The 24,320-nt window shown below is 51.5% G+C and overlaps 10 protein-coding genes across 10 annotated transcripts; 5 read left to right on the top strand and 5 right to left on the bottom strand.

Moving 5' to 3' along the window:
• Positions 1–156: 156 nt before the first annotated feature.
• On the top strand, positions 157–2,086 carry CC77DRAFT_1037478 (hypothetical protein). The gene is made up of 3 exons (XM_018527068.1): positions 157–443; positions 516–801; positions 853–2,086. The coding sequence occupies exons 1-3, from the start codon at positions 253–255 to the stop codon at positions 1,636–1,638; spliced, it is 1,263 nt and encodes a 420-aa protein (XP_018390786.1). The 5' UTR covers positions 157–252; the 3' UTR covers positions 1,639–2,086.
• Positions 1,922–4,830, bottom strand: CC77DRAFT_317469 (hypothetical protein). Its single transcript, XM_018531225.1, has 5 exons — positions 4,492–4,830; positions 4,036–4,442; positions 3,506–3,989; positions 3,202–3,380; positions 1,922–3,151 (listed from the first exon to the last, which is right to left on the bottom strand). The coding sequence occupies exons 1-5, from the start codon at positions 4,522–4,524 to the stop codon at positions 2,206–2,208; spliced, it is 2,049 nt and encodes a 682-aa protein (XP_018390787.1). The 5' UTR covers positions 4,525–4,830; the 3' UTR covers positions 1,922–2,205.
• Positions 4,831–4,869: 39 nt separating this feature from the next.
• On the bottom strand, positions 4,870–6,970 carry CC77DRAFT_954369 (general substrate transporter). Its single transcript, XM_018535459.1, has 4 exons — positions 6,874–6,970; positions 6,514–6,823; positions 5,691–6,463; positions 4,870–5,638 (listed from the first exon to the last, which is right to left on the bottom strand). The coding sequence occupies exons 1-4, from the start codon at positions 6,932–6,934 to the stop codon at positions 5,310–5,312; spliced, it is 1,473 nt and encodes a 490-aa protein (XP_018390788.1). The 5' UTR covers positions 6,935–6,970; the 3' UTR covers positions 4,870–5,309.
• Positions 6,971–7,808: 838 nt separating this feature from the next.
• Positions 7,809–9,430, top strand: CC77DRAFT_1057153 (alkaline phosphatase-like protein; the record flags this gene model as incomplete). The annotated part of the gene is made up of 2 exons (XM_018527982.1): positions 7,809–8,556; positions 8,610–9,430. The coding sequence occupies 2 exons, from the start codon at positions 7,809–7,811 to the stop codon at positions 9,428–9,430; spliced, it is 1,569 nt and encodes a 522-aa protein (XP_018390789.1).
• A 186-nt stretch (positions 9,431–9,616) lies between these two features.
• On the bottom strand, positions 9,617–10,198 carry CC77DRAFT_1057154 (hypothetical protein; the record flags this gene model as incomplete). Its single annotated transcript, XM_018527983.1, has 1 exon — positions 9,617–10,198. One exon carries the CDS (start codon positions 10,196–10,198, stop codon positions 9,617–9,619), a length of 582 nt encoding a protein of 193 aa, XP_018390790.1.
• Positions 10,199–10,977: 779 nt separating this feature from the next.
• Positions 10,978–11,610, bottom strand: CC77DRAFT_1057155 (thioredoxin; the record flags this gene model as incomplete). The annotated part of the gene is made up of 2 exons (XM_018527984.1): positions 10,978–11,326; positions 11,381–11,610. 2 exons carry the CDS (start codon positions 11,608–11,610, stop codon positions 10,978–10,980), a joined length of 579 nt encoding a protein of 192 aa, XP_018390791.1.
• A 375-nt stretch (positions 11,611–11,985) lies between these two features.
• Positions 11,986–13,870, bottom strand: CC77DRAFT_1016347 (hypothetical protein). The gene is made up of 2 exons (XM_018524197.1): positions 13,751–13,870; positions 11,986–13,694 (listed from the first exon to the last, which is right to left on the bottom strand). The coding sequence occupies exon 2, from the start codon at positions 13,656–13,658 to the stop codon at positions 12,099–12,101; it is 1,560 nt and encodes a 519-aa protein (XP_018390792.1). The 5' UTR covers positions 13,659–13,694; positions 13,751–13,870; the 3' UTR covers positions 11,986–12,098.
• A 1,809-nt stretch (positions 13,871–15,679) lies between these two features.
• On the top strand, positions 15,680–17,530 carry CC77DRAFT_317788 (peptidase family T4 protein). Its single transcript, XM_018531229.1, has one exon. The coding sequence runs from the start codon at positions 15,862–15,864 to the stop codon at positions 17,083–17,085; it is 1,224 nt and encodes a 407-aa protein (XP_018390793.1). The 5' UTR covers positions 15,680–15,861; the 3' UTR covers positions 17,086–17,530.
• A 771-nt stretch (positions 17,531–18,301) lies between these two features.
• CC77DRAFT_317802 (hypothetical protein) lies at positions 18,302–21,011 on the top strand. Its single transcript, XM_018531230.1, has 4 exons — positions 18,302–18,850; positions 18,903–19,748; positions 19,799–19,965; positions 20,015–21,011. The coding sequence occupies exons 1-4, from the start codon at positions 18,460–18,462 to the stop codon at positions 20,930–20,932; spliced, it is 2,322 nt and encodes a 773-aa protein (XP_018390794.1). The 5' UTR covers positions 18,302–18,459; the 3' UTR covers positions 20,933–21,011.
• Positions 21,012–22,437: 1,426 nt separating this feature from the next.
• On the top strand, positions 22,438–24,242 carry CC77DRAFT_1016351 (hypothetical protein). The gene is made up of 3 exons (XM_018524198.1): positions 22,438–22,979; positions 23,109–24,151; positions 24,218–24,242. Exons 1-2 carry the CDS (start codon positions 22,858–22,860, stop codon positions 23,935–23,937), a joined length of 951 nt encoding a protein of 316 aa, XP_018390795.1. The 5' UTR covers positions 22,438–22,857; the 3' UTR covers positions 23,938–24,151; positions 24,218–24,242.
• Positions 24,243–24,320: the final 78 nt, after the last annotated feature.

Here is a 24,320-nt window from a genome sequence, read left to right on the forward strand (position 1 = left end):
AAATAACAACACCTGGTGGTGATGGACTCGTGATTATGAGGTACCACAGTTGCGAGCGTCACGATGAGGGAAAGACGCGTAGCTGTGGAACGGAAGCAAAGCCGCGCAACGCCAAGCGCCCCACCAACGCGACGGAGCGTGTCTCCAGTTCGTCATGACTCCGGCATCGCTCTATCCATCAACACTCTCATTTTTGAACATACAAGCCTTGTGTGGCTTCGATGCTGCACACTCGTTCTGCGGCTGCCCACGATGGTGGTTTTAGTTGATCTGGACGACGATGAACCGACCTCATTAGAGAATCCCCACCCGTCCTCTGGCCGGTTTAACGTTAAGCCGTTGTATCACTCTCTTGATGCGCCGACAGAAGGGAGCGTGACGGCGGGCTACGAGAGGCCGAACCCGAATATCAATGGATTCAGCCAGGCACTGAGCTGCTATCCGTTCGTGAGCTCCAGCCATAGCATGGACTTGACTCCACGCCTTGATGTATGCTAACCACATTAACCACACAGAATAGTCAGCCAGCTCGCCGCTCAGCTCGACCTCAACACGCTGCATGACCTCTCGCGCACTTGCAGGCAGTTCCGCGCCAACCTACTCGAGTATCGCAGCCAACTTGTCAAGCACACACTTCATTGCGAGAATGAAGACGGCGAACTCGGCGAGAAGCTGGAGTCGCGACTGCAAGAGGGGCGACACGGTATGGTCCTGGAGAATAGACTGACGACTGGTCGTGTCGGGAAGTGCGCACGCGATATGGTGGGCGACTGTCAGCGGTGTGGAGATATCGTGTGCCGAGTATGACGCTCGAACATACAGGGAGAGGCTTGAAGCTAACGGGCCTCGTAGAACTGCACCATGAAACCTCCACCAACACCCACACTTCGCGCGCGCCATCGTCGACTATGCCGGACATGCGCCAAAGCGCCCCTCCCACTGCTGATGGCTGCACAAAAGCAGCGCACGTCGTCAATGTCGTCGTCGTCGCCACCTGGGTCCCCCGACACACATCCAGTGCTCTTTGACGGTGACAAGCCGAGAGCCTTCACAGCTCCAGCTTTCGAACGTACGCCCTGCAATTGCGACAATGTGGTCTGGCTTTGCGCGCCATGTGGCAAGGACCTGCGAAATGCAGACACCCACTATGTCCGCGGTTGGAGCTACCGCACGACGTACACTCGCATGCTGGGCGGCTTAGGCGTTGGGTTTGGCGAGGGTATTGAGGGCGTAGAGTGCGGGCGAGGCAGTGCGTGCTTGGGTTCACGTATTGTCGAGCACGAGACCTGCGAGCAGAACCTCTTGGACACTATCGAGAGATCGCAAACTCCAGAGTCGCCCGAACGCTGGAGGGGTTCTTGCTACCTCACTCAGGAGATTGAAGGCATTGGCGGGGTACTAAAAGTCAAACACAAGAAACAGGTGCGCGTTGGAGAGTGTGTCAAGCTATACGAAGATGAGAAGACCAAGTCGATCCAATATCTCGAGCGCGAGGTCAAAGGTGAGCTCAGAAGCTGGTGCTCCTGGTGTGAGCGTGTCGTCCGGAGCAAGAAGGACGAGGCCGAGGTTGCTGGCAACAGACCCACGTCAAGTGGCTCAAGCTCATCTTCGTCTAGCAAGCGAAAATCCTCGTACTAGGTAATGATATGTGTTTTTTGTAGCCACATGAAACTTCCTAGGAACTGGTAAATTTCATCAACCTGCTGCAATTATGCTTGCTTCGTCAATCCCATATACTCTAGTGATCCTGCGTCGACAGATGGGACCCTCGCTCGTGGCATAAAGAAACGTGATTTCTTCTTCCTTCGCGAGGCACCCCGTTGACGTGGGGGAAATATGATTGGGTCTCACCCTTCGCCAGTGATCGTTGGTGTTGTGCTTACAGTTGAAGTTGTTCATGTATAGGCGAATGTGAGCCACCCATTCGATGTGATCGACAATTTTGGTGTGGCGACGGGGAAGACGCTTAATTCCAAAGTTGATGCCTGTGGAAGAGCTGTACAGCCAGTGCTGTGGTTAGTTGTAATCGAATGTAAGGTTATGCATAGACTTGGTAGAACTTCAGGTGTAGATAATTTCGAATGATGAACCGTTGGTGGAAGTTATACAGCGTATTCCACCGATGAACGCACACACATGTTATTCAATGAACGGTGTATTCTTGGAGTGCCGCAACAGCTTGAGACGAGCTTTCACCAATCGAACTCATATGCTGAAGCCTGATCCCAAAGCATCTGCCCAATCCCACAGCAAGCCCTGATCAAGATCCATTGTAAGGTCCATGTTGTACTGAGATGTCTCCAAATCAGCGAACAAATGATCCTGTCCTTCCAGGGTGGATGGTGTATGAAGCGACATTTCCACGAGTTCTGGTAGTGGTCCAACGGGCACCTCAGCGGTCTGAGACGTAGAATGCGCTGTATCGTCTCTGACATTAGAAGTAGAGCCCGCAATCTCGCTGACCAAATTGTCCTCATCCGAATTCTCTTCGCTAGGTACTATACGTGCGCGGAAGTCCACCTCATTTGACGCCTTCTGAGCTGGGAGCGGTACATTCGGCTCGTCAATGCTACGAAGCATATTACGGATGTCCTTGACGTATATAGCATACCTTGGGAAGTAAGAGAGTAGACTTTGCAATGTCGCGATGAATGCGACTAGGTATCGCCGTGCGGTTTCGGCTTTCATGACATAAGCAGGACTGTCACGGTGGCATGCGTAGAGTATAGCACACGAGGCCTGATACAAGATAACGAAGCAAGATGTATCGCTGACATAAGGACTGATCTCCACCAGACCGTAGGTTGATGCAACGATCTCGCCTACGGAGATTGCGTGCTCGAGGCATTTCGACTGCGCGTATGCAACGAGTTCGGGTGAACTGGAGTAGATAACCGATTGCGGAAGAGCCTCGCGGTATCCTGGATTGAGCAACCGATAAAGTTCGCAATGACAGTGGTGGAAGTAAAGATGTAAAATAGTAAAAGTCGTGCGCTCGGGAGAGAACGTCCGGAGTTGATAGGCACGTGTGCTGAACACAAGCTCTGCGGGCAAAGACTCGTGTATCTCCCTAAGCTCTCCTTCAAGCATTTGGAACTGTGCTAGAGAAGTCTCCGGGCTAAGCGAAGCGTCCAGGAGTTGTTTCGTATACCTGCCATGTTAGCGAAATCTCGACACAGGGCCATAGTCGGGTAGCTTTACTGGAGTACATGGTTGCGGGCGTTGAAGATACGCAGCAAAAACGCCGTGGGTGTAAGCTTGGAGTTGTCCGCTTGGGTTTCATGGATGTGTGGTGTCGCGACAGGAGTGTCGATTTGGAAAAAGTGTTCTGGGCACGGAAGTTGTACATGTACTGAGGTCGCGGGCAGAAGGATGTATTCCTGCTATCAAATCAACACTGATTCAGCATCAAGTGAGCGAAGTCATGCAAAGTCCACCAACCTCTCTTTATAGAAGAGTTTCAAGCGGATAACGCTGAAGATTGACGTCTTGGGCGTGGACTTACCGGAACACCACCAGCATGGAGTCTATCCAATGCAAACATGCACCACAAGAGCCTCCGTCGAGATTCCTGTTCAACAAATGGCAGCTGGCTGTTCTCTTTGTGCAGCTTGAGTAAGTAAGCCATCCTGACTGCCAACGATATATAAGTGAAACTTTTGCCGTTCTGGTGATTATACATGCAATGCAGCTCAAGGAGCATCAACGCCTGAACATCAGCAACATTCATTTTTCCCATATTCTGGAATATGATCGTCTCAGCCTGCTCGATCCATGATTTGATCATGCCGGCTCGTTCCCTAGCAGATGGCAGGAAGCGCGACGACACACCGCATACGGCAAGAAGCAGCGCTGGTGAAACAATGCCAGCCGTGTACTGTCCCAAGAATTCTGCTCGATGCAAGAAGCTGAAAATTGGAACTGGATAGATGTAGTCGTAATAAGCGTCAATATGCTGCCGGATGACGGCTCGATCGCACCCAAGAATTCTGGGTTCATTAGCTATAATAGTCTCAATTGAGTGAGTTCATGTACTTGTCAATATGTTCAGTGGCAGAAGTATCTGGACTCGCTGTGACCTCACTCCCGGTTGTCGGCGTGCCATGCGTTGCCCTGCCGACGTCATCCCCTCCCGATTGGTTAATAACTTGTTCGACAGAAACCAGATTTCTTTTGTGACGTTCTCCAGCGCGGTATTGGCGAACCGAAAGCGTATAGTTGCATGGAATGTTGAGCTCTCGACAGCGTCGACAGCTAGGAGTTTCACCTGTGCATCGCGATCTCTGAGAACGACATGCATCACATGCTCGCGTGCCTCGCTTTCGAGATGCCACCGGTAGGTTGCCAACGTCGGCGATTGGGGTGGTAGCAAGGCCCAAGGAGCATTGAAACCCCAGTCGCTTACATGCATCGCAACTAACTGGGCCGCCTTCACATCGAACCTGTAACCTGAGGTAAGCATTTACTGTATAGACAGTCGAGGATCATTACCTTTCTCTGCCTACACTGAGCGCAGGCTACCATTTTGGACGTTCTTTGCAGCCAGAACAGGTTTGCTAGGTGGGACCAGGTCTTTCGTTATCATCAAATTTCCGAGCGAGTTGTCGCCGCCAAAGATCCTAGCCACCACCACATGGTAGCAACACAACAGTTCCGGACAGTGATCATACTCTCAAGACCATCGGTTACTGAGACCCGGTACGGGCCTACGGGTCGTGCTGGATGTGTCTAAACAGGGGGCATATGGCGAAGAGTGGATGAAGCCGAACTAGGAATTAGCGTCCGGCTGTCGGCATCTACGAGCGCCGATTGGCCACATTGCTGGAGCGGACTACACAGTCTGTAGCAAGCCCGACGACTTTGACGCCTGCAAGGTTCAATCCCATCCATTCTACCACATAGTCGACAGCCAAGCTCACCAAAACTCGTCGCCTTTTTCCATGCACCATGATTTGTGTAGTTCTCAACGACGATTAGGGAATCATCACCCCACCGCAACTGCCACTCATCAAGTGCGACCCGGACAGCTGTCAGTGGCACCAATCCACTCAATCCTCGAGAGGCACAACCAGGGCGAGCGCGTCCATGGTTCTTGGAAGTACAACCCGGGACTGTCTGCTCACTCTCAGGTTTGTCATTAACGGGAACCAATTCATGAATGCAATGATAATACTTTTCTAGTTCTAATCACCTCATGGCTGTGGACTGATATACCGCAGATGAATGCAATCTACTGGACTGTTACATGGACTTCATATCCTCGCGCCTGAATGTTCTCGAACTCAAGCGACTCTGCGCTCCATGATATTTTATTGGAACCTGGATGCCTCTGCTTTGAACTTCCGAGCGCTGATCTTCTCGTGAAACAGATGATCTAGGGTCTCCGGTGTCATGCCCTTTGTTTCTGGTAGCCTATAGTAGGCCCAAATCAACAGACATACGTTCAATATAGCAGCAGGAAACGCTGCCTTCCCCTTAAGATCCCAGTTGCTCGGATTGAGCATGTACGGCGAGATAACGACGTTGATGATGGAAAGGAAGTAGTACATGTTACGACCAAGAGCGATTGTCTTATAGCGCAACTGTACTGCGCCGACTTCAGCGGCGATGGCATAAGGAATTGGACCAATCGTTATGCCTAGCACAGCGTTAGCTCTGACAAGTATTGGAAATCAGGAGCTTATACTTACCGTAGGTGAAGAACCAAATCATCAATATGGATGATTGTGCCCATTTGATGCTGGAGTTGCTGCCTGCGTTTGGCGCGAACTCGAGAAAAGCAACAATCCACATGATCGGCAGCATGATGGCTAGACCTGCAATGTAGATGGTGCGCCGCCCCATCCGAGGCTGCAAGAACCACGACGCGCATGTGCCAACAAAAGCCATACCAAAGACGCCCATCGTAAGATTGAAAGAGTCGCTTGGAGCAAGTCCGGCGAGGGTGAAGAAGTAGGTCGTGTATCCCTGGATGATGAAGCCAGGAAGTATTTGTCCGCCCCAAGAGAGCATTGCAATCTCCGTCCGACGCAGATTCGTGCCCTTGAAGCAGTCCAGGAAAGACCCACCAACCTTCAATTTACGCTCCAGTGCAATGGTATGCTGCATCATGGCAAGACGATGGTCGTTGTTAACTATCCCAGAAGGTGCGCTTACCAGGCGGTCCAGCGTCTTCCTTGCTTCATCGATACGCCCTTTGCGAACGAGCCACCAAGGGCTCTCTGGTGAGAACCAGGTGGCAAAAATCAAAACTGGTGGCCACATCCACTGGAGCGCGAACGGGACTCTGAAAGACCACTCCGACTGCACCGGTAGCATGCCTCGTAGGACACCGGTCGCAAGGATTCGTCCGATGACCCAGCAAAGATTGACGTATGTCGTGAGGTATCCTCTTAGTGCCATAGGGACGATCTCAGCGGCGTATGTCGGTGTTGCTGCAGCAAAGAGGCCCCAGGTACACGCACTACGCTTGTTAGAGCTTTCCAGACATCATTTTTGGGTGCCATCAAATACCATAACAACTCGCCTGCAAACAGTATCTCAACGCTCTGCGCTGTAAAGATTATAGCGACAAATCCAGCCAGGAAGCAATGCGCTGCAATCATAACATATCGGGGTCCGTAGCGATCACCAAGGTATCCACTGGCAAACACGCCAAAGATGAGACCGATCAGTGATGCTAGACTTAGACCCAGCTGCCAGTCTGCATCGACCTGCCATGTACCGTTTGGCAATTGTTTACCGTACTTTCGATTAAACTGGGGAAATGCGTAGAAGGAGCTGATGAGCTGCATGTCGTAAGACTCCATGATGGTGGCCATGGCTGTTGACAATGTAAGTGGCAATTATAAGATCACAACCCCGCTTACTCACAGATAGTGATAGACCAAAACACGGCTTTTCGATAATACTTGAAGGCAGCCTTCAGAGGCATTGTCTTCTCCTGTTCTGTGCCTCGGACAGCTTCGTCTTCATACCCTGTAATGTCTTTCTCTGGTTCCATAGCTTCCATCGTGGTCATGGTGTTCTTTTCCTCTTGTGAAGTATCTGGTGCCATAATATCAGAGTCTGTCGATGTACTTCGTTCTTGTCTGGGCAGGAGTGAAATATGATTTCCGCAGCGTTTGAACTGCGTTATATCTGCATGGATCACTTCTAGTCAACCTTATATACAGCACTGGGTCAAGCCTCATTGGGCCTTCTTCGGCAAGCGGGTAATGGAAGCTGGGGCGAAATCTGGGGATGCAAAGATGTCCTGCAGGATTTCATTAAGCCACCTAGGATTGTCGGCCGTTTGCAGCTCCGGTTGGTCGCGCCTAAGCAGCGATCAAGTCGTGCTTCTAGCCATAATGACGATATCCGATACCACATGAGTCGCGGTACTTTCTCAAGATCATGTGGTACGCGCCAAAGTCTTGTCGGACGAGTTCTCACTTGGTTGAGCCACCGACAGGCATCGGTTACCAGATTTGGACGAGCCCGACACCCGTAGCGTGGGCTCGCTCCACTCAGACCTCCGCATCGCGTGTCTCCTCAGCCCGTCTGCTCTCTTGCGCCCAAGCTACTATCAGTTTGCATTACCGATGGGACAGTGCAGAATGCATTCCCGAGTTTCTTCGAGCCAGTTGCGGCTTATGCTTGTCCGCATGACGGCTAATCACGCGTTTAAGAGACGCGTAGTGCCCTAGCATGACATCTCCCTTCTTCCACCATTCCTTCATTTATGATTATTGAAGTTATTCCAACCATCCTGACAGAGATTACGAAAGTGAGCACGCGTTAAAAGCTTTCTCAGTATTATACCGAAGATGGCGACACAAGACCGCCCAAACATCATCTTCATGATGGCGGACGATCACGCCTCAAAGTCCATCTCCGCCTACGGCGCTGGCATCAACCACACCCCGAATCTTGACAGAATTGCCAAAGAGGGCATGCTATTCAATCATTGTTTTGTAACGAACAGTATTTGTACGCCGTCGCGTGCTGCAATTTTGACAGGAACCCACAACCACGTCAATCTGGTCATGACACTCAACTCCGAGATCAATGAACGCCTTCCCAACGTGGCCAAAGCCCTGCAAGCTGGAGGCTACCAGACAGCAATGGTGGGGAAATGGCACCTTGGCGAAGGTAAGGGACACGAGCCAACAGGTTTTGACTACTGGAGTATTGTGCCTGGGCAGGGCGAGTACTACGATCCTATGTTTATCGAGCCATCAGGTACAAAGCGGGTTCCAGGATATGCAACAGATATCATTGCCGAGAAGAGCCTGGACTTTATCAAGAACAGGGACAAATCGAGACCTTTCTTCGTCATGTGCCATCACAAGGCGCCGCATCGTAGTTGGGAATGCGACCCGAAGCACAAGCATCTGTACAAAGATCCAGTTCGATTACCAGATACCTTTACAGACGACTACAAGAATAGAGCCAGGGCTGCCAAGATCGCAAAGATGCGCATTGCAGACGACATCACATATCATGACTTGGGATTGGTCCAGCCTGATGGCGGCAACGAAGTCGGTGAGAAACTGATCGATATATACTGGTGGAGTGAGCGCAGCCCATTTCGTTTCTACTTCTTGGCGTGCTGACTTTCCTACTAGATGATCGAAAGATTCCTAACCCTGAAGATGTTACCAAGATGCGCCTTCTCGATAAAGACGACGGAACCGTCTTTACTTTCAAAACCCCCGCAGAACTCGCCGAGTTCAAGTACCAACGATACATGCAACGCTATCTTCGCACCATCCAATCTATTGACGATAATACGGGCCGAATGCTAGACTACCTGGACGCAGAGGGTCTCGCGGAGAACACAATCGTAATCTACACCTCAGACCAAGGCTTCTTCCTTGGAGAGCATGGTTGGTTCGATAAGCGCTTCATGTATGAAGAGAGTTTCCAGATGCCGTTTCTGGTACGCTGGCCCAAGGAGATCAAAGCAGGATCCGTATGCGACGACATCATTTGCAACGTGGACTTCGCGCCAACGTTTCTTGATGCTGCGGGTCTGCGCATACCGAGCTATATGCAGGGCGTATCCTTCCGCAAACTGCTACAAGGCCAGACACCTTCGGATTGGCAACAAGTTGCATATCACCGGTACTGGATGCACAACGACATGATTCATGCGGCATATGCGCATTACGGTGTGAGAGACCAGCGATACAAGCTCATTTACTGGTACAATGAGGACTTTGGGATTGAGGGTGCGAGACCAGCGGATGCCGAGCATAAAGAGTGGGAGCTGTTCGATTGTCAGGAAGATCCGTTGGAACTGTTCAACGTGTACGCCGACGCAGGATACAGGGATGTGGTAGAACATATGACACGGTTGCTGGAGGATAAGATGGCGGACATAGGGGATACACCAGTGCATCCAACGAGGAACAGACCTGGTGGTCTCATCAAAGGAAGGATATGAGGATGAATGTAACGCGATAATGTTATTACCAGATTACAGATGCTCTCGAAGATTCTTGCTCCTTTTGCTACAAGCCGCCGTTATAGCTTCCGCGTCTGTGTACCTTACTCAACCCAGAAGCTCTGCATAATATTCGACTCGCTTTTTCAATGTTTCACATTCGTCCATAGATTGGTTGAGCAACAATCACAGCTGCGCCTTGTCTTCATCTTCCTCCTCATCTAGCCGTGTATGTCGCAACATGTTCCCAATCTCTGTTTTGTCAATCACTTTCTCCAGGTCTCTTTTCTTCTTTTCCAAGTCTGTCAGCCGCCCAAGCAGCTTAATCTTCTCAACTCGCAATTGCACGATATCATTCATGAGTTGGACCGTTCCGCTAGTGTCTTGGGATTGGTTGATTCCATTCAAAACATCCTCGAGTGTATCTTTGCTACTCTGGAGCTCCTTGCGGAGTTCCGCTACAATGTCGTAATTCACTTCGTCCGTTGGAGGCTCATTTTTCAACCCTACTTGATTACGCTGCAAGTCCGTTTGCTGCTCTCGATACTTGTTTTTGAGGCTTTTGAGATCATGCTCAAGTTTTAGTCGTGCATTCAGTAGGTTGTGGATCGTACGCTCCCTTCCGAAAGGGCGGGTGGCGCGTGAAAGCTGCATGGAAAGAAAGATATACTCACTGTAAAGATTCTTGTAGCTCCTCTCAAGGTCGACACGTTCCCAGGCGTCATCGTACTTTTCGGGCGTGAAGTGTGTTGGGTTTGTGGATAGCATGGTCGGCGGATCTGGCGAATTGATGCTTGATGCAGAGAAGAGATCAAGTGTTAAGATACTTGAATGGTATATCATGGCTGTTTGTGCCACGTTTGCTGCACTTACATGATCTCAAGTCATCACGCGTAAAGTTCCGATTGTGGCAATTTATAGAGCGTCGGCGGACCGTATTGTGAAGACATCCAGCAATACTTGATAAAGTGAAAGCTCGGCATCATAAGCATGCAGACTACAGTTCGGCTGCTATGGCGTTCTAAACGGAGGGCACTACATCCATCTGACATACCGCATCCTCCCTATACAGTTCACCGGCGACAAGAAATCTGCTCACTCAATGCTGAGTACAGGTTGGCTGAACTGCTGCGACACAAAGATCCGCAGAGTTCTGCTCCAGAATTATGATGCGTTTGAAATACTGCGCCATGTGTCTCGCTCCCAATATAGACGTGGCGGGGTCCAGCATAGTCCTATATCACGACAGGCGTGCGAAGAAAAACACTAGATTCGTAAAAGAGTGCAAAAGAGAAAAGCCAAGACGTTTGGCATGACGCAATGGGAGGGAAGTTGCTAAATTTAAAGATGAATCCAAGGTGATTTGTGTAAATGATGCCGTAGCCAACATTTGTGTTGAAAAGGCACTGAGACTCGAAATGGTATACCATGAACGCCATGCTCTTATTCCAAACGCCATATATCCGATGGAGTGCGGAACTCGCTGCCCCTGTGGAACGTTGTCCGACCTGCTCTCCACGACTAATCGTTCCGTCTCCAGCTATCATCTACCGCCTTGCACGGACATTGAAGGGACTCTCTTCTGCAGCTTTGTATGAATCGAACGCGAACAAGCTGACAAAGTACAGCGCTGCGAACCTCACGACCAAGTCGCTCAGTCCGCCGTTCCCGAGCAGCATCCTTTGTAGATTGGCAAACGGGCTCTCGCCGACGGGACGACTAGGTTCGGAAGCCGAGCCGAGTGTACGACCCTTGGTCTGGAAAACAGCAGAGGCGGCACCTGGGCCAGATGTGTCGCTGGCAGCTTTGCGGACGGCGGCTGTGAGGGCGGCGGGGTTGGCGCCGCGAATAGTCTCGACTACAGATGAGGATTTGATGATGAGAAAAGTTGGCATACTACACAATCGACATTAGCTCCCAGTCCCTATGTGTCCGTGGTGGCATACTTACGCGCTAACGCCGTACTTCTTTGCAACCTCCTGTTGACTGTCCACGTCCACCTTGACGAACTGCATCTTGCCAGGCTTGGTCTCCTTCTCTGCCAAGCCCTGGAAGACGGGCGCGATTGCTTTGCATGGCCCACACCAGTCGGCGTAGAAGTCGACAACCGTGTATGTCGACTGCGAGAGGAGCTGGGAGAAGTGCGAAGACGACGTCACGGGTATGATCTTGCCGGGCATGGTGGCGGGGTTTAATTTCGTAGATTGATTTCTAGTATACGATCGGTTACTACGGCAGCGTTCGAGGGGATCAGATCAGGGAGTTCGTGAAGTTGAGTTGCTATGGTGAATGCTGTGGCGGGGAGGACAGCCTGCGGCGTGGATGCGCCATACGGAGCTCAAGCGGGTCGGTCGCCGAGGCTCATCCGCATATGGCTTTAGTAAGCCAGCCTTTGCAATAGTCTCCTCTCAACGCGTGTAACACGCGATTTGCCACTGAGCATCATCAACACCTGCGAATGAAATCACCCTAGACGCTAGTTGTGCCTGTGATGGTTGATGAGCAGGTGTAGGTGTGGGACGCTATATGACGGTGTTCAACAGCACGGACAAAGTCACTTGTATCTTTCCATGACTAAATACAAGGGAGTTCCAGTGTAAATGTTACTCGAATTCTTCCATGACTAAGAGGAAGACCCTGGTTATTTCACACCACTTTTATCATGGTCTCAAACCTGACGTCTGAACCTCCTCAACGGTCTTTGCTTATCAGCTGGCTGGTCAGGATCCCAACCGACTAGGCAGTTCACAGTCTCAGCTCCAAGTCCCGGGTCGTTGATGCGGTCACCAGTCGGCATGCGGAACTGTCCCATGAGCTTGACATATGCATCGAGCGCGTCTACCATAGTCTTCCCCAAAGCCAATGCCTTCTCCGCCCTAGTATGCGAATAGAAAGTCAGAAATTCGAGCGCATCATCGCGCATTCCATTGTCAACCAACGTCTTGGCAGTGCGCTCTACCCATTCCATGTCCGCAAATGAAGCGTTTTCAAATCCATGTAACATATTCTGGACAATGGGTAGGTATGTTTCCGGATCCGAGCAAGTGTAATATAGCACCTGTTTGAAGATGCGACCAGCAAAGTAAGTGGCCTCCTGGTACTGGTAGTCGGTATCCAAGAAAGTCGAGGCGGCGTCCTTGTACAGATAGCGGTGCAGACCATACTCAGGTGGAACGCTCTTCACACCCAGCCACCACGGATTGAAAGGTGCCGTCACAGAGCCAGTCGGTGCGACCCAGATGCGAATCAGATCCGGATCCATGTCTGCGCGAAGGGAGACAACTTGGCCGTACCCGGCTTCGTCGTCCGAGATGCGGTAATCGCGAACGCGTTCGATGAGATCTTTCTCCGTCACCGGAGCCATCGCACGGGTAGCGTCCTCGAGAGCGGCTTGCGACATGTACTTCGCGCCTCCGTCTCGAGCGGTGTATCCTTCCTCTTGAGGTGCGTATGCATTAAAAATGTTGAATGGCTCAGTACCATTCGGATTCCACCATCCTTGTTCGACAGCGAAGCTCACAATGTTTGGACTGCCCATGTAGTCTGAACTGTTCTGGAAATCGACAGGGAAATCCTCAATGTAGCCCGGATAGAGCACGCGAACGTCATTTTCTCCTAGGCGCTCTGCTGCCCAGAGCTTCTTGCCTCCTGACATCTGCCATACGACCCATCCTTCATTCGCGTCTGCGATCAGGTGCGAGTTGCCGCCGTAATCGGCGTATCCATATTCTGCTATCATTTGGCCGATGAGTTCGACACCTTCGCGAGCGGTGCTTGCCCGTTCCATCACAATACGAGCTAGGTCGGAGTATTGCAATCCAGTCTGAGGGTTCGGCGTAATGGCAATGAGGTCGTCACGGTTTTGAGCCCAGATGTCCCGAACAGCAACGCCCTTCTCATTCACGCCGCCGTTCGTTAGAGGAGGGGGAAAGCCTTCGAAGTCGGAGTATTCCATAGAGAGATAACGGAAGGTATGTGGTACTTGGGAGATGTTCATCAACTGGCCAGGCATCGATGCGTCTTCGGTTACTCCGACGGTAATCGTCGCGTTCGGGGCGTGATCTTTGGCTAGGAAAATCTGAAGCCAATGCGAAGACACTTCCTCTCCAGTTCCACCTAGCATGACACTACCATCCTGCGTCAGACCTTTTCCGACATAGAATCCATAGCTGGCTCGGGCAGGCCTCACGAGGCTCAGGAGTCCTACCGCAAGGAATCGTGTGAGCATCTTGTGGGTTGGTGATGAAGATTGGGTCGCAAGAACCTCCAAAGAGAACCTCAGCCTTTTTCTTCTCCATTGCAAGGGTGGGGGTACCTTACAGCGGACCGACTACGTCAGATAACCCCGAGACGGCATATTGCGGAGATCAAATCGACTGGAGAAGGTCAAGCTTGTAGTGTTGGAGATACGCTATCCAGGAACCGGTTCGACGGGCCTTGGCAGCTGAGTCGTGAACGGGTTCGGAGATACAGTACTAAGACATAAGTCTGTTCGCGCTAAACGCACGGGCCCAACAACAACATAAGATCACAAGACGGATATCTTCTCCAACACCACACAACTCCATCAATATAATGTCTTTTAGCACTGAAATTTCGGGCAGTTAAATGCCCAAAGGTAAATTATCAGAAGCGCAACGCGTGTATATCTTAGCCTAGGCTAACGCTAATGTATCAACGCGCGAAATCAGTAAGACGCTCAGTTGTACACAACGCGCTGTACAGAAGATTATCGCGCGATGGAAATCAACTACCCACCACACCAGGAACGATCGTATATGCCGCCCACCTATTTTAACTAGTAGAGATCATCGTCAGCTTCTTATTATCGTAAAGAGAGACCCTACAATCGAGTACAGCACTCTCCGTACGGCCGCGGGCCTTAACAGTGATGAGACGACACCACCAGTCTTATTTCGAACTATCGCCCGCGCACTTGCAAGTACAAACTACTCTAAGTATAGAGCCGCCTAGAGGCTAAAGATCAACGCAAATACTGCCAAACTTCGCTATAACTAGGCTCTACAATAGGCTAATTTCGACTGGGATCATACTACTCTAAAGTTCAGCGATAAGTGTAGTATTGCGCGTGGTTCTGGCCGCAATCCTCGCTAGGTTTGGCGTCTACTAACCGATAAGTGGAGGCATGAGATAGTAGAGGAGATAGGGACTAGCCGGCAGCCAGCTCGTATGGTTTGGGCTTCAATTTGGATAACTCTAGGGGGTGGTATTAGGCGTAGTCCTCTAGTAATTATGGCCCGCGACGCATCAGCAAGGCGCAACAGCTATACAAGCCTCAGCTACACTATAGCACTCAAGGAAGGACTCCGCAACAAATATAGACCAGGCGAGTTGTTTATGCAGGATAACGCACTAATACACACTGCCTATTGCTTGAGGGAGTGGCTAGAGCTTCACGGAGTTCATACAATCGATTGGCCACCATACTCACCCGATCTTAACCTAATAGAACACCTTTGGTGGGCTCTTAAAAAGCAACTCCATAAGCTTAAGCCTCACCTTGATAATATAGGAGACTTAGATAGTGAGTGGGTTGAGTTTAAATTGGGCTTGAAGGAGGCGTGGGCTGCCATACCCGAGAAACTAGTGCGCGACCTCATTACGTCTATGCCGCGCCGCATTAATGCAGTTCTTCAAGCAAAGGGGTACCAGACACGATATTAAGAGAATTGCGATTATTTCTGTCGTTTTAGATTTCTATTTAGAGCTACTTTGATGGAGTTGTGTTGAGATGAAATGTGTGAGATTTTCTGCGTTCGTGGCCCGTGCGCTACGGGCGAACAGACTTTTGGCGTGGCACTGTATGTGCGGGCGCAATGGCCGCTCACTACGCATGTCAGTCTGTCCGCTCGCAATCTCTGTCATCTGCAGTCATGATGACCCATGACAACTGTTGCATTCAGATGCAGTCGATGCTCGGTGAGAACAGTCAAAAATGAGGAGGAGGGCCACGCCCGGTTAGCAGCCACTACGCTAATCATGCACGAAGGAGCGGATCGTCGTGTATGACTCTTTCGTCTCGCGGCTCCTTCGCTGCTAGCATACATCTACCACCTCTCTAAGGTGAGTAACCTCATAGTCCAGTGAATTTCGTCGCGAACCCCGACGAAAAAACTGGTCCACAATCCTTCGTACCTGCCAGATGCAGCTCCTTCATCCGTGTGGCGCCCTCGTTAGGTGTTTGCATGCCTTGCGCCCTTCTGAGGAATGTTATGCTGGTGCCTGCAAGAAGCGCGCAGGCGGAAACCTGCCGACTGTGAGCTTGATATAGGCGGGTAAATGGTTGAAGACAAGGTATAAGTATTGTGAGGCATCCAGGCTGCCACGTATCTGCCCTATACTTCTCCTCTAAGTTTCATCTCAACCATACCAATATCATCGCTTTTGGTAATCACAGGACCCAGCCCGCCATGTCTTCTCTGTCAGCATCTGATACTCCACGCCAGCGTATTCGCAATTTGTTGCCAACGCTGTATCTTGGCCGTTATCAGCCCGGCCCCAAGAATAGTTTGACAGACGTTCCTGGTGTACTCGTGCATACGGAATCCATCCATTCATCGCCTGCCTATCCTGACGCACCGCCGAACGACATCAACACAGGCGTAACAACCATTCTGCCGCGCAAAGATTGGTTTCACAAAGCCTGTTTTGCAGGCATATTTCGTTTTAATGGCTCTGGAGAGATGACTGGGGCTCACCTCATCGAGGAGATGGGCCTCTTGTTTTCTCCTATCATCATCACGGGTAGCTTCGGCGTTGGCTCAGCGTATAACGGCATCTACGAATCCGCCATCCGTGATAACTGCGATAAGAGCGGCAAGGTCGATTGGTTCTTGCTGCCTGTCGTTGCGGAAACTTTTGATGGCTTCTTGCACGATGTATCCAAGTTCGCTGTGACCCCGAAGCATGTTGTGGATGGCATTGACAAAGCGAGCAGCGAGTCAGTAAAAGAAGGGAACACGGGAGGTGGCACGGGTATGATCTGCCATTACTTCAAAGGAGGTACTGGATCGAGCTCTCGTGTAGTGCCAGGTGAAGATGGCAAAAGCTATACCGTTGCGGCACTGGTTCAAGCAAACTACGGCAAGATGTGGGACTTCAAGATTGGAGGCGCACCGATTGGCAGAATCATCTACGAAGAGCAGAAGCGGAAGATCGAAGAGAACCCCGATGATCCAGATCTGATGGCGCAAGCGAATCTGCTGTTCAAAGTGAAGAAAGAGAAGGACAAGAAAGACGGGTCTATCATCATAGTCCTTGCCACAGACGCTCCGCTCCATCCGCAACAACTGCAACGACTGGCTAAACGTGCAACCGTTGGACTATCACGCGTAGGCGGCTATGGCACGAATTCTTCAGGCGATGTCTTCCTTGCCTTCTCCACAGCCAACGAGTTGCACGTTCAGACTGTCACAGCAGGCCAAGCTTCTGTCGATCCGTACAAAGCGAGAGAGGTGCCAGTAAAGATGACTGATGACCAGACTATCAATGCCTTATTCGAGGCGAGTGCCGATGTCGTGGAAGAGGCCATATACAACGTGGTCTGTATGGCGGAAACGATGGAAGGCAACGGAAACAAGATCGAAGGGCTAAATCTGAGTCGAGTCAAGGAGCTTATGCAGAAGTACCTGTAGCGTCTAGGATATTGTCCTAATACGGTTTCCGTTCGATGGATATGATGCGTACAAAAATGCGTTAGTAGAGCGTTGTCTATAGAACCATCTGCAGTTGTTTGCACGAGGCTTGGATTGTCGTGCCAAGTACCAATTATACCAATGCAAGAAAGCCTACCATTTAGCCTCATGTGCAAAGGCAGGCGTGCTAGTTTCGGTTGCTGTACCCTCCGTTACGATTTGAATACTAATGCTTGTGTAGCGTGGATCGTTGTGTGATTCAGGCACGAGCCTGACTACAAGTGGCTGCATGCTTCAGGATCATAAATGGATCTTCGCGCACGTGCTACAACAGTCGCAAGGCTGTTTGTTTCAGTGTGTGGAGGCCAGATGCCATCTACCAATGACCGGGATGCGTAGATCTACGATGTCTGAGATCAGCAAAAGTTTGTGGAGAAAGCGTGCCGATTGACGGGAAGGCATATTCCTTAATTATCGCGCGGAGTTGTGGCGCAGACACGCATGGGAAGCGGGAAGCCGAGTGGGCGGGCTAGAAGACTGGCGAGGTGCTGCGCCGCTGTACCGGAGCTTCACCAGTAGTCTAGGCCTTCCCAGGTTGCTTTTACGAACACGATCGTCGAGCAGCTTTTTCGATCAGCGGCCCCCGGTCGTTCGTTACCTGCTCATGGGACACTGCAGTGCAGATGATGGCTTCTGACTGGAAGAGGGAGGTGGAAAGCAATTCCGGAGGTGCTTCAGGTATTCGAATGGTGTGAAGGCGGTCAACGTTAAACTCCTCGGGTAGCGTTCCTTCCACAAATAGTGCAGAAGCATCGTATGTTGTCTCTTGGACGCGGATAGCTAAATTGAGCGACAGCGCGTCCTGGTGATGAGTCTGTGGGCCACATGATTCTGATGGTTGTCTTTGCATCGAGATGCGAGGTCTGGACTCAGCGCGCGGTGCTGACGGGATGCCATGTTCTGCACTGGACGAGGCCAAAACTCTCAATCGTAGTAGCAGAAGAAGAATCGGAGAGTTAATAATATGGCTTTTGGATCTGATGAACAATGCTCTCATGGAAGAATACAAATACCATGGACGCACCGTGTGGCGGCGTCTTGAATTCCCATGGAATTTCCCGCCCGTGGCAGAAACCGGCTGCTGCCACTAGCGGGTGTCAAAAGTGGGTCGGGGCTGTGAGAGCCTCGAACACCCTTCTTTTCATCTACACGGTCCAGACCACCAGACACGACTGCGCGCTATCCTATAACGTCCTTCTCAGCTTCTGCCTGTCCGTGAGACCGTAGTCGCGGCATCTGTCATGCCGTGTGGCCACCCTCATATATGCCATTTCTCCCATTTCCCATCTTCTCCCACCACAGACGTCACTCCTCATGGCGATCTCTACCTTTTCTAGTTCCCCCATCCCAGACCTCACCGAAGTTCTGGAGCGGATTGGTCTGACCCAGTACGCTCAGGTACTATCCGAAAATGGTTTCCATAACTGGGAGAGCGTTGCAGACATTACCGAGGATGATCTGACGGCGCTCGAGTTCAAGCTTGGCCATAGGAGATTACTACAGCGCGAGATTGCCACGTACCGTGGGATTCCTCAATCATTATCGCTGGAGCCAGAAGCCAATTCACCAGAACCCACTTCCTTATCGACGTCCGCTTTGGAAAGCTTCACGAGACAAACAACAACCCCACCACCACGAGAGAAGAGGAGGTACAGGCGGCATCCTCGGGCAGATCCAAACGCGCCAAAGAAGCCAAAAACGGCTTGTACGCTCTTCTTACGAAAGTACCATCGGTGTTTGATCTAACATGCCGTCAGATGTCAACTTCGCTGACCAGCTCCGCACCGACCCTGAGGTCAGCCAACTGTCCTTTGTGGATATAGCTCGAGAGGTCGGCCGAAGATGGCAGGAGCTCCCCGCAGAGAGGAAGCGGGTATGGGAGAGCAATGCCGCCCGAGCTATGCAAGAATTCGAAGCCCAGATGGATGAATACAAGAAAACAGACAATTGGCGGAAGTATCAAGCTTACTTGAACGACTTCAAGACACAGCAAGCAACCTCAGTCTCCAGCAAACAACGACCGGGGAACAGTCGCTCAACGACAGATACTTCTAACAACACTAGACCATACTCACGTGCCAGCCCAATCTCCTCGGACAGTCCTGTCTCGCTCCAATCGTCCAGTGTATCGGGTGGACCCGAAGCAGAAGCATGTCATAATGCATTGACGCTCGCATTCAGTGAGTTGGTCACCCTCAGGGGCGAAATACTTAACGGAGGTGGCGTTCAGCAGTTCAATCAAGGTTTTCTACCTCCTGAAGATCGTGTCCGACGGTCCATGTATGCATTTGTGCGAGGGACTGGATCGCTTCTCTTCATGTGGACTTACGAACAGGTCAACGAGATACTTGACCGCATCTACCGACCTCAAAAGCCGGTGGATCAGATGACACTCGCTGAGTGTTTTACGGTCGCGGCTATGGGCGCACATTACGATATTGATGCCTTCCCGGACCGCATGCGACGATTGCTATACGCATCTGGAACGCTCCAGTTCAATGAGCAGACTGCGAGACAAGACTACTTCCGTACAATGCGTCTATTGCTCTCTCTGTCGTTCTACTCGCTACTCGAGAAGCACATGAGCGCCAAGTACTTGATCGGTATGTTCATTCCCGCTTGACAACCGCGCCACCGAGCTAACAAGCCACAGCTGCGGGATTGCAGATCGCCCGTTGGAAGTGTCCGTCTGCGCAAGCTTGGTCTCGCTCAGCCTCGGACGAGAATTGGAAGAAGATCTTCCGTAGCCTCGTGTTCATGGATTCCTGGCTCTCTTACACCCTTGGTTATCCCTCCGAGGTGACAGCCAATGATATCCAGGTATGTCGCTAGGCACATAACTTGGTGACCATGATACTAATATAGCCAGACTGCCTGTGTTGTATACCATCCAGATCAGCTCCCCATTGACGAGCTCATACATATGCAAATTAGCAAGATCAACTTGATCGCTGCCGAGGTTGCAAAAACGTTGGCCTCTCCTGAATTGACTACCAAGGGAAACATCACGATGCTTGCCACAAAGTTGGAGAAGTGGCGCGAGGAGATTCCACACGCGTTACAAATTCCCACGCTTCTTTCGAGCGAAGCCCAGGATCTAACAGTCTACCAAAGACGTGCAGTATTCATGGTACATATCATGTATCTTGGTGCACTAGTCTTGTTATATCGCCAGCTGCTAGTCGCGTCGGCTGAAGCCCAGCTTATCGACAGCACGCCATCTCCTTTGAACAACATATCGGTCGAAGATGTTAAGCGATATCGGCAGGAGTGTGCAATGGCAGCTCAGAACATTGCTCGCATGTTGGGACTGATCTCCTTCGATGGCACACTGACCAAGCGCTGCTGGATCATCATCTACTGGTCTTTTTCAGCCGCAATCTGCCTCCTCTTCAGCGCAACCACCAAACTCATGGATGGTCAGGTTGACGGTGTTGAGGCAGATCTCGCGTATGCGAAATCGTGCATGGACATGCTCGAGCCGTGCAAGCCATGCGAACCTGTTGCGGCACGTTATCTGGACACCCTCTGGCCGCTGTACGATCATTTGCTGGACGTCCATCGTCGGATGGTCGGCAGGTCGAAGAGCAGCATCTTCGCCATCCTCCAGCCCGACCCGAGCCTTTTGAGCCCACCTGTACCAGTATCGAAGCAAGAAATGGGACCGATTTCCGAGAAGCTTACAATGCTCCTTACGGATCCTTTTGGAAGAAAACAGGCCACCGACGGCACCCAACGGCGCATCCTTAGCAACGATGGATCATACTCGGTTTTCTGGTTCAGGTGAAGGAAGCGTCCGAATTGTTATGTTCTCCACTTCTCGGCGACTTGACGAGGCAGAGAAGGTTTGGACGTCAATATTGACCCGGATACACGTTACGATTCGTTGGAACTATCACTATTGAGATGGCGATACAGACGCGTACCACGCGCGCGTCGACTTGACTAGTTGGAACCTGGTGCATGGTGCCCAGTATGCTGGTAGCCAAGTCCGATAGACCCAAAGTCTACACCAGCTTGGGGTCGCTTCCCGCGACACGGAACTGTCATGCTGCTATATATGGCGCCATGCTTCAACGGCCACCACTCCGGCTTGCGCGACAAGATTCTGATCGATAGCGCAATTGCACGTTTCAGCCGTTCCTGACTAGCAACCATTCTAATGGATTGCAAGCTGGTGCATCTCCACATACACGTGGTAGGGGGCCATCGGCTGTGGAGGTGGATACGCGTAGGATAAAGTGACGACAACGAACAAGGACTAGAATTGTGGACATGAGCAGTAGTAATATTGGCTGGGCAGCGTCATTGGAATAGTAAGATGAATGGTTTGCGCCACGACAGCAGATAGTGTATCTAGAGCGGGAAAAATGGGAATGTATCGTGCTGTAGTGTCGATCACGGGAGCGCCCGTCGCCCGTAGCGTAAACGTTATCGTCAGCAAACTCGTACTTTCAGCTCGCACCTGAATCTATCATGGCAGTGTCACCAAAAACTTGACTAAGAAGATGTCGCGACTATTTTTCGGTCCCACAGAATATGGCATCGTCTCATCACTCATCATGTAGCATGTTGTGTACCATGATGAGTGATGAGACCGATCACGGCCGCGGTACAGCAAGTGATACGCGTAATTCGGATCCATTTTTCATAAACTAGACGACATGTTCAGCAACATGACCGACTCCTTCTCAGTCGTGCCTTTGTATCCCTCGTGCTTGAGGTGTAGACGATGCTGTCATGGCCTCTGCAGAATGAGGAGAAATGGCGCAGCTGATGTTGTCATTCTGCCGCTACGCGATTCCAATAGTGCGGCAGTCAACGCTGTCGCGATGTTTTTAGTGGCCTCGCAAACACTCGGGCTAGGGACTATGTTTATCGAAACGTGTTTCAGTGGGGTTTGCAGCAGCAAAGACAAGGTCGTCCTTGGCAGCAAACTGCTGTACCCACGACGTGGGAGTCGTGCGATCGCGATGCGCGGTTTGATCGGCCTCAGTGCGGTCGGGGTCGGTGAAGCTGGGTTGCATCATTTGAAGATCATGCTCGCAAATTGGCTTAGGGGAAGAAGCGCGAGAAGGTCGAGGGTACGTACGCGTGTATGTATGAGATAAGCAACATGGCGCCCCTCAAATTAACGAAGACGCAACGGAGACAGTCGACCCCTTTCGGCGAGGGTGAAGTTGGTCGGTCGGTCGATAGGTCGGTGGAAAAGTAAAAGGTTGTTGATGCGCTACAACGACTAACCGCCAACGCCGCGTTTTCTTTCCGAATCCGGAACGCAGATAGTCCCCGGCCGGCAGTGAAGCCATCTGGCGCCAGCTAGTTGGCTACATAAAGTTGTCGTGGGATACGGGCAATGCACAAGCGTGGGCGGATAAGGAAAGGGGGGTGCGCCATATGCAAGTCTAGATCTACAATGGGATCCACCCCGGCAGCAGCAGCGGGTGGGACTCCTGGCATGAGGGAGGCTCGTTCGCGTCATTTGGGGGTGAAATAGGGAACGGCGTCCGTTGCAGGGAATACTAATAATAATAATAATAATAACGTCGAGTCTTCTTTCCCTAGCATCTTGCTTGCTTTGCTTTGCTCCCCTCTTTCTCCTCTTGTTTGCTTTTTAGCCTTGTTCGTTAAAGAAGCTTGTTCGTGCCGACTCGAGATAGACCGACTGCATACCGATGCGAAGCGAGACAGCCACGCCGACAGAGAGATACGATGGACTACGGATACGCTGCACCCATGGAGAGCCCTTTTGTGATCCCACATGAGGATGTCGAGGCGCTGGGCACTTCCAAGGCCTTTTGTGCGCTGAGGAGGCATTTGGCCAGAGATGCTGAGTATGTTGTTCCCTTGCCGCGTGAAGCAAGCTTATCTATCGCGCTGCCGTATCGCTCTCCACCTCCACATTCCTGCCCCAGCCTCACGACAGCATCAATTCGAGGAGCCAGCACTAACAGACATGGCAGCTTCTGCGCAACACACTCGCAATGTTCTCCCCAGGCGAAGCAGACATATCTCCTCCACCGCGACATGCTCCACGCCCTCATCATGCCCGTCGTGACCCTCTTCTCCCGCGCGTCAACACTGGCCTCGGCCGCACTCTGCACACAGCGCGCCTCTGATCTTGAGCTCGCCTTCTCGGGCGAATCGCGCAGCGCATTCATTGGCCTCCAATGCTTCATCACAGAGGAGGCAGACTGGTGCCGTACACGTGGATGTCCCGCATGCGTCGTCACCGCAACTCTGAGCACCGACAGCCACATCCGATTGACTATTGCAGCCAGCCTGCTTAGCACAGCAAACATCGCTACCCCAACGCAAGAAGAGCCACCGCAGGACATCGAAGACAAGACCCTTCCGCCGCTCCCTCACATCCTCCCCGCGCTCCAGCACGCCGTTATCAACGATCCGTTCTGGGAAGGCTCAGAGATCTGGGGCTACATCCTTTCGCGCGCAACACAACTCTCCGCCGGCATCCAAGCCCTCATCGCCGAATGCGTAAACCTCGAGTCCCTTGTCTCATCACCTACCACCGAACGCCCCGGCTCAAAGCGTGGTTTGACACATCCCACCGTTCCTTTTGTTGTGTCAGGACAAGCAGTTCAGGAAAAGGGCGTCAAGCTCAGGAAGAGCAAGCTGGCCAAGCGCCAACTGAGACTGCGCGACGAAGAGGTGGAGCTCATGCGCAGAGTTGCCATGCAGTGCTGGGCCAAGGCTCAGGTACCCAAGCATGTCAGAGGAGAGGTGCTGGGTTTGGGCGATAGCAAGAGGACAAGGAGTCTGACCTGTCCGTAAACAACTACTTCGCATAGTCGGCAGGGAATGTGTCGATTGCGAGGGTGTTACATGGCGTTTCTTGGTGTTTGGCTCGCATATGGATGATACCACAGCATACCACTTTTCTTTGGGTTTGGTCTCTGATGCCACGGGGCTGGTTGGTCTCGGGGCGGTATTGGGCATATACACGGCTTTGGGACTTTTCCTATGTTCAGCATTAGATACTACTGGGGCACAGCGTCTTCTTTAGAGCGTCTAATTACATCTACTCGTTACTGTCAAGTAGGTTTCCATTGAGGTATTTCGAGCGTATGTGACAAGTTGGGACAAAAAGGTGGATGTGACGTCTCGTGGGTTGGCACGTGGGTGGCTTGCAGCTGCGCCCTAACACAGCCTCAGCC

The sequence above is a fragment of the Alternaria alternata genome (assembly GCF_001642055.1).
Source record: "Alternaria alternata strain SRC1lrK2f unplaced genomic scaffold CC77scaffold_2, whole genome shotgun sequence".
Taxonomy (NCBI): domain Eukaryota; kingdom Fungi; phylum Ascomycota; class Dothideomycetes; order Pleosporales; family Pleosporaceae; genus Alternaria; species Alternaria alternata.